At 42.1% G+C, this 8329-nt stretch overlaps 1 protein-coding gene across 2 annotated transcripts; it reads left to right on the forward strand.

Moving 5' to 3' along the window:
- Nucleotides 1-187: 187 nt before the first annotated feature.
- On the forward strand, nucleotides 188-7036 carry LOC127341637 (uncharacterized). Of its 2 annotated transcripts, none has more exons than XM_051367510.2 (13): nucleotides 188-481; nucleotides 1403-1491; nucleotides 1577-1660; nucleotides 1741-1887; nucleotides 1968-2092; nucleotides 3672-3801; nucleotides 3883-3980; nucleotides 5667-5779; nucleotides 5858-5975; nucleotides 6080-6168; nucleotides 6260-6338; nucleotides 6429-6520; nucleotides 6612-7036. In XM_051367510.2, the coding sequence occupies exons 2-13, from the start codon at nucleotides 1419-1421 to the stop codon at nucleotides 6844-6846; spliced, it is 1383 nt and encodes a 460-aa protein (XP_051223470.1). In that variant the 5' UTR covers nucleotides 188-481; nucleotides 1403-1418; the 3' UTR covers nucleotides 6847-7036. The 2 variants fall into 2 exon arrangements, with proteins under 2 accessions (XP_051223470.1, XP_051223471.1); XM_051367511.2 differs by having other exon boundaries at nucleotides 3672-3795.
- Nucleotides 7037-8329: the final 1293 nt, after the last annotated feature.

An 8329-nucleotide genomic window follows, 5' to 3' on the forward strand; every position in this document is an offset into this window, starting at 1 on the left:
AAGTAAATCAAGAAAAAGATAAAAAAGAGAACGAACTTACGAGTACCTATCCGAACAACGACCTACCAAAGGAAGGAAAAGGGCACCCGGCACATGAAAGAATAACGGGCCTGCCCACGACCAGAAAACGTTCAGCGAAACGTATCTCGGCCCACCGCGCGTCGACTGAGCAGTCAGGCCCATTATCAATCCCCTCGAAGAACCCCTGGCCTAGACTAGAGCAGCCGCCGCTCGCCATGGCCAAAAGCTCGACCTCCGCCTCGACCGCTTGAAGCCTTGAACCACGCCGCCAGACGCTTCGCCAGCGCGTCAGGAGTTTCGCCGAGGTCTCCCCCGTAGATTGCCGGCCGGAGCACGGAGCCGGAGCGCCAGAATTGACGACAAGGACGACGTCCACGACGCACGGACGCCACGCGAGTTCTTCTTCCTCTCCGGCGTCGCGTTCGTCCTCGAGCCCTCCGCCTTCGGCAACGACCCCGCGGTGAGCATCCGCAGCGTTCCCGCCTCTTCTCCGTCGATTTAGCCGCGTCCACCGAGCGCACACGCCGTCATGGCCGAGCTCACGCGCACCTCGATCTTGTTGCTCTTTTCGCTGCTGCTTCTGCTGCCAAACACGCGCACGCCTTCGTGCGCTACACTAAGCAAACACGACGGCGCTGTCCGCCGCGTTGGCAACCCAGGCGAGCGCCTGGAGATACTCCAAGTTGCCGCACGCCTGTTTCCTATCACCAGCGCGCCGAGGTCAGCCCAGCTGGCTAGCCGCTCGATCCACTTCTCTGCATACGCAAGATTAACTCTCAGCCAAGGCAGAAAGCTCCAAACCCTTTTTGTTTTGAATTCTATACTCTCTGGTTTTAAATGAACGAAAATTCGAACAAACAAAACGTGTTTTAATATCATGAGAACATGAGGAACTCGAATCTGTCACCTGTTTTACTTTTTGACACATCAAAATTTGGCAAACTAACTAAGTGCTGTTCCAAATAATTAACACTTGCTAAAACCATAACCCCTATTCTATAGTTCTAAGTAATGCAAATTATATGTCTATTTTGATCAGAAAAATGTGTTGATTAATAATACTCCCTGCGTACAAAAGAATGTCTCAACTTTGTCTAAATTTTCATGTACCTACAGTTCTACACACTAAAACACATCTAGATACATGCATATTTTGACCAAGTTGAGACATCCTTTTGTGGATGGAGGGAGGATTACCTTTGCATGCATATTTAACCAACTTTAACGGCTGTTTGGTGGAATTCATTAATTACGCTCTTCCTTGAATATCACGTTTAAGCTTAATTGAATTCTGCTTAGCCATTGAATTAGTAGTACCAATTGGGTCGGGTTATCTTTTGTGCTGGTAATTTACAGGGTCATACCCGCTTGCCTTTTGTAGAGTTTCGGTATATACGATGGTTAGGAAAGCAAGCAAGACCTCTGATGTCCAGGTTGCACCTACCCGGGATAGAAAATCAAGACAGAAAGGTAATAATATTTGAGTAACACATGTTTTCTGGTTTTGTTGTTAAATAGTTCTGTGGTGTCAAAATCTCATGATCTCTATTCGCAGTCAAGAAGAAGGTGGAAGATGACAATGACGATAAGAAGGATGTGAAGAAGGAAAAATCTTCTGATGGAAAATCAGGAGATAAAGGTAATATTTGAGCAACACATGTCTTTTGCTTTATGTGAACTATATTTCTATGGCATCACAATCCTTTTCCCAATTTGCAGGCAAGAGAAATTTGGAGGATGGCACTGACAAGGTTTCGAAGAAGCATAAAACTGCAGCTGAGAAAGATTTGCCTATGAAGAATGACACTGGTGCAAAGAAGGATTTAAAAAAGCAAACATCTTCTGATGGAAAATCAGGAGATAAAAGTAATATTTGAGCAACACATGTCTTTTGCTTTATGTAAACTATATTTTTATGGCATCAAAATCCTTTTCTCAACTTGCAGGCAAGAGAAATTCGGAGGATGGCGCTACCAACGTTTCCAAGAAGCATAAAGCTAAGAAACAACTCCCTCCAAAAGAGGTCGAAAGCAGCATTTCTGATGAGGATTCTTCAGGTTCCATGGAGAAGGTTATTTACTCACTCTTAGTTAAACATGAAAGTGCATTCTCTATTTAAAGTTTATTTTCTTTAATCGTGATACTGCATACAGTATTATTTCTTTTGAAGGTACTTTTTTTCATTCATTGCAAGGCTGTACTTTGTTTAAGCTAATAACACTCTTAGACCTGCAAAACTTGGTCCAGCTGTACACAAAGTTCTAAGTCCGAAACTTTTGGTCCATCAAGTCTGACTGTGTTGCCACATTGGACATGTCCTGCTGTGACGCTTTTGCCAAAACACGTATGTCCTTGTTTTCTGCTGCATGCGAAAATTGCAGATAGGTCCCTGTATTATCTTTCAGTTAGGTTTTAGTCTTTTAGCACTCGGGTACAAAAATCTTAACTGCTTGTGATCGCCACGTAGCACGTCAACGCTGCATATTTCGTCTGATGGCAGCTGATACACAGCTCTGGCCATTCTCAGTGGAGGAGGCTCCGGACTGTTGTCCAATGGTTTTTCCTTCTCTTTTACCCTGTTATACTGGCCGTGTGGGTGGGGCTTCAGATAGGGATTAGGTCTCGGATGATTCACACTAATTAGGTCATTCTCCCACATGGATTAGGTTTTTTTGGGCTAGTTTTATGTCAGAGGCGGTGATTTAGTTGATGGTTTTGAGCAAAACCAAATTTTGCCGATGCCCTGTTTGGATGAAGATGGACTGAAGCCTCAGATGTTAGGAAAGAAACTGATCTTTTGAGGAGATGAATATTGTACAACTATTTCTTATGTGAATAATTGATGCAGTGATAGAAAAACTACGCCTTATTTCTTTTTCGGAGTGTGCAACTCTGAATTTCAGTGTTAACTGAATCTGAGTGCGAGCAGAGATGTAACCGTATGTTATGGGAAATCAGTAACATGTACTAGGACGAGTAGAGAGTGGAATGCTTAAGCAATTTGCACAGCTGAAACTACTGCTAACATAGTAGGTGATAGTGGTTGAATACACTGCTGCAAAATGTATTGTTTTCTACCTGTGTTATTTTTTATCCGAAATTGGAACATATTTTTCATTTCTGCAACTTATTGGTCATTACATATTTGGATGTGTGCAACATATTGGATGTTTCTGCTCAAACTGTCAAATGTTGCTACTGATTGTTCCTGCTGATTAAATATATTCCACCAGAATATTTGTTCCATATGTTCAAACTGAAACTATACATAATGCTCCATAGATTAATCTTTTGTTCAATCTGGGAAATTATCTTCAAACATGCATTATTTTATTCATATTGGTAAATCTGAGATAATGTTGCTAAGACATGTACTACCTCTGTCCATAAAAAGATGTCGCAGCTTTGTCTAAATTTGTATGTATCTAGACACTCTTTAGTGTATAAATGCATTTGATTTTAGACAAATCTCCGACATCCTTTTATGGACAGAGGGAGTAATATTTTGTAAAGGGAATATTGCACTGAATTGAAACTGAGGTCACATTCTGTGAAAGTGAAACCAAACTCATTTAACAATACTATACTGCAAATTATACCGTTATAAGTATGGCTTTAGTATATTTATACTGTTCTAAATATTGTCTTAGGATGGCACTGCCAAGGTTTCGAAGAAGCATAAAACTGCAGCTGAGAAAGATTTGCCTATGAAGAATGACACTGGCACCAAGAAGGATTTAATAAAGCAAACATCTTCTGATGGAAAATCAGGAGGTAAAGGTAATATTTGAGCAACACATGTCTTTTGCTTTATGTGACGTATATTTCTATGGCATCAAAAATCCTTCGCTCAATTTTCAGGCAAGAGAAATTCGGTGGATGGGACTACCAATATTTCCAAGAAGCGTAAAGCTAAGAGCAGCATTTCTGATGAGGATCCTTCAGATTCCATGGAGAAGGTTATTTGCACGCTCTTAGTTAAACATTAAAGTTTATTGTCTATTTGAAGTTTATTTTCTTTAATTGTGATACTGCATGGAGTATTATTTCGTCTGAAGATACTTTTTCATTCATTCCAAGGCTGTACTTTGTTTCATTTAGTCAAACAGGCGATGAATTCAAACTGTCTGAATACGATAGAGCTAATTGACACCCTTAGACTTGCAAAACGTGGTCCACCTGTACACAAAGTTGTAAGTCTGAAACTTTTTGGTCCATCAAGTCTGACTGTGTTGCCACGTTGGACATGCCCTGTTGTGATGCTTTTGCCAAAACACGAATATGTCCTTGTTTTCTGCTGCATGCGAAAATTGTAGATAGGTCCATATATTATCTTCCAATTAGGTTTTCGCACTCGAGTACAAAAATCTTAACTGCTCGCCATCGCCACGGAGCACGTCAACGCCACAGATTTCATCTGATGGCAGCTGATACACAGCTCTGGCCATTCTCGGTGGAGGAGGCTCCGGACTGTTGTCTAATGGTTTCCCTTCTCTGTACCATGTCATATTGGCCGTGTGGGTGGGACTTCAGATAGGGGTTAGGTCTCGGATGATTCACACTAATTAGGTCATTCTCCCACATGGATTAGGTTTGTTTGGCTAGTTTTACGTCAGAGGCATTGATTTAGTTGATGGTTTTGAGCAAAACCAAATTTTGCCGATGCCCTGTTTGGATGAAGATGGACTGAAACCTCAGATGTTAGGAAAGAAACTGATCTTTTGAGGAGATGAATATTGTACAGCTATTTCTTATGTGAATAATTAATGCAATGATAGAAAAACTATATGCCTTGTTTCTTTTTCAGAGTGTGAAACTCTGAATTTCAGTGTTAACTGATATTGTTGTACAGTTTGGGAAAAATATGCAACTCATGTTATGGGAATCTGAGTTCTGGGAAATATGCAACTCTGAATTTCAGTGTTAACTGAATCTGAGTGCGAGCAGAGATGTAATCGTATGTTATAACCAGTAACATGTACTAGGACGAGTAGAGAGTGGAGTGGTTAAGCATTTTGCACAGCTGAAACTACTGCTAACATAGTAGGTGGTAGTGGTTGAATACACTGCTGCAATATGTATTGTTTTCTACCTGTGTTGTTTTTTATCCAAACCTGGAACTTATTGGTCATTTCTGCACCATATTGGATATTTCTGCTCAAATGTCTATGTTGCTGCTGATTGTTCCTGCTGATGAAAATATATTTCCATCACAATATTTGTTCCATATGTTCAAACTGAAACTGTAGATAATGCTGCATAGATTCATCATTTGTTCAATTTGGGAAATTTTCTTCAAACATGCAATATTTTATTCATATTGGTAAATCTGAGATAATGTTGCTAAAACATGTACTACCTCTGTCCATAAAAATATGTCGCAACTTTGTCTAAATTTGGATGTATCTAGACACCCTTTAGTGTATAAATACATTTGAATTTAGACAAATCTCCGACATCCTTTTATGACGGAGGGAGTAATATTTTGTAAAGAGAATATTGCACTGAATTGAATCTGAGGTCACATTCTGTGAAAGTGAAACCAAATTCATTTCACAATACTATACTGCAAATTATACTGTTCTAAGTATGGCTTTAGTATATTTATATTGTTCTACGTATTGTCTTTGACTTTATCTGTGCAGCCAAACACTCAAGCAAGTGGTAGTGAACCTAATCAGCCAAATACCTTTTTTGCTGCAAAGCCAAATTCGATCATTGTTGGAAACTTGGCACACAACGTGAACCAAAAGCATTTGTGAGTTTGTGAGATTTCATATTTTTCATCTTTGGTGAAAGATTTTGTTTTTTATTTCTTTTGTTCCACATCTTGTAGGCGGAAATTTTTTCAGGTGGCGGGTAAAATTGTGGGAATTAATTTACCTACCTTTGATGATGGGACATGCGTGGGATCCGCACAAGTTGAATTTGCCACAAATGAAGCTGTTCATAAGGTATTTTAGAGATTTATCATCTATGTTAGTCCAGACATGCTGATCCGTGTAGTAAGCATTTAACTGTTATTTAAATTTAATTTGCTTATCCTTGTTTTGACAAGGCATGCAAATTAAATGGTCTTGATTTGAAGGGACGGGCTGTCTCACTGAATTTTGGTCATGAGCGACTTACATTTAATCCTGACAGCTGGTGATTTCTTATCCCACACTGTATGATTATTTTATAAAAAATTGATTGGATATATATATCATTGCTGCCCCTTTATTTTCTGGCACAACAGTATGTTCAAGAAGCCTCCTAATTTCTCCAGCGATACCGTCTTGATCAAAGGATTTGATGCAGCCTATGCTGTGGTACAGGTAATTTGAAAGTGTGAAACGCGCTTTCACTTCTGTTTTCCAGTCACTTTGTTTGAATCTTATATGGCAGTAACTATTTTACTCCACCAGATCACGAGGTTACTTAAGAATCATTTTTCCTCCTGTGGGGTTATCACAAAAACATTAATCCCGGTGGATACTGAAACTGGCGCAAGTAAAGGGTAAGTAAGCTCTGTTATATGAAATGTAATTTGCTCCCAGGTCAAGTTCTGTTCCCTCTCTTGTCACTGACAGCTTGGTTTGATCCTTCAGGGCTTTATTCATGGAATTCCGTGACCAGCTTTCTGTATCGAATGCGTTGAAACTGAATGGATCTCGCTTTGATGGTGGCCTCACCTTGAGTGTGGAGGAGGCAGAAGTTTTGGCAGAACCTAGAGCAAATAACAGAAGCTTTGACGGGGGCCGTGGTGGCAGACGCGGTGGCAGGGGCCGTGGTGGCAGACAGGGTGGCAGGGGCCGTGGTGGCAGACGGGGTGGCCGTAGTTAGGCAGAGTGCTGCTACAGATAAAGAAAACCAACGACGTCAGCTGTAGTCGTCCAGTGATTAATTTCTCTTCCTCCATTAACCGAGATTTGCATAGTTAAATGCTCCAGGTTTACTCATTAACTGAATCAGTCATATCTATGTATACTAGCTAAATACCCGTGTGGAATAATAAATAAATTTTTAGGGTTCATGGTATTATGTTTGGTCAATGCATGTCTTAGCATTCTTCTCTACATGTCGCGATATCATCAAAAACAGTGCTAAAGGTACAGTAGCACATTACAAACAACACGGGATCATCCCCGGTATACCAAACTTGGTGATCTAATGAGTCAATAGAGGGAGAAGATATAGAGAGAAGTGGATAAATGAAAGGAAGAAGCAGCCTTCACATGCCAGCATCAGCCCAAGAACTAACATCACCCGAAAACCAGCATAAAAATGTTGGCCCGGCCGACATTCTCAAAGTCAGCCCAGCCGGCAGCACCCTGCCGCGCCGCCGCTCTTGGGCCAAGTCGGCCCAGCGGACATAGCCTGGAAACCGGCTTATTCATCCCGGCCTGGTCGGTATCCTCCTCCTGGGGCCGGCTTACTCCTCCGCCCGGCCTGCCTCGCCTAGGCCGGCATCAGCTCCGCCCGGACCAGCATCACTTCCTCGGGTGGGACGACATCTACATCGTCTTGGCTGGCCCTTTTGGCCGCCTCTCCTCCAAGCCGGCACAGGTTTGTGCCGGCTGGGCAACCTCCTCCTTCGATTGCTACCTCGACCACCTCTAGCGCCCTCCATCGATACGAAGCGGCTCCCCCATCCAGATATCCCCTTCATTGGTGCAACCTCTCCTTGACCGGATCCGCTCCACTTTTTCTTAATGGCCTTTTTTCCTTTTAGTTTATTTTTATCCACCTTGATCCCTTGTAACTCTTATGTACTTTTTGTACCCTGGTCTTGGGTATATGAATAAATAAAAAATCCACACCGTAGGGGTTTTTCCCTACGGTAAAGTTGTCAAAGAAAATCCCCTTCACGTGCCGGTCTTGGGATGCTCCATGCTCAGACCGGCACACGCTCCATTGACACCTCCAAAGGATAAGACCACTGACTAGGCCAAGCACAGTGACAGGACCAGACGTACCAGGCCCATGCTCATGGCAGGGCAACAATGCCCGCCATGATGCATGAACAATGCGACAAGAGCTCAGTAGTCAACTCATGAATAGTGTACAATGCATAGTGTGTTGTGGGCTCCATGTGTCCCGTGGGCTCCCTATACAAGGAGCACCAGGGGAAACGCTCACCTCACCCCTTGGGGGCTAATTTTGTAGGGTTCGTTGCATGGAAAATAAAAAATTCTACCGCAAACACGAATAAATCCAAGATCCAATCTATGGAAAAGCCAAGATCTAATCTATGAGATTGGAGCAACGAGATAGAAGAGAGACTAACCCTCGAAGATCCAAAGCATTGACGAGATCAGAGCTCGTG

Source organism: Lolium perenne, chromosome 3 (assembly GCF_019359855.2).
Source record: "Lolium perenne isolate Kyuss_39 chromosome 3, Kyuss_2.0, whole genome shotgun sequence".
Classification (NCBI taxonomy): Eukaryota; Viridiplantae; Streptophyta; class Magnoliopsida; order Poales; family Poaceae; genus Lolium; species Lolium perenne.

Excerpts from the sequence above, each read along its gene's own strand:
- LOC127341637 (XM_051367510.2), top strand. The coding sequence starts at position 1,419 with ATGGTTAGGAAAGCAAGCAAGACCTCTGATGTCCAGGTTGCACCTACC. Across the intron at positions 1,661-1,740 it reads TGGAAAATCAGGAGATAAAG|GCAAGAGAAATTTGGAGGAT; the intron begins GTAATATTTGAG and ends CCCAATTTGCAG. Across the intron at positions 6,169-6,259 it reads ACATTTAATCCTGACAGCTG|TATGTTCAAGAAGCCTCCTA; the intron begins GTGATTTCTTAT and ends CTGGCACAACAG.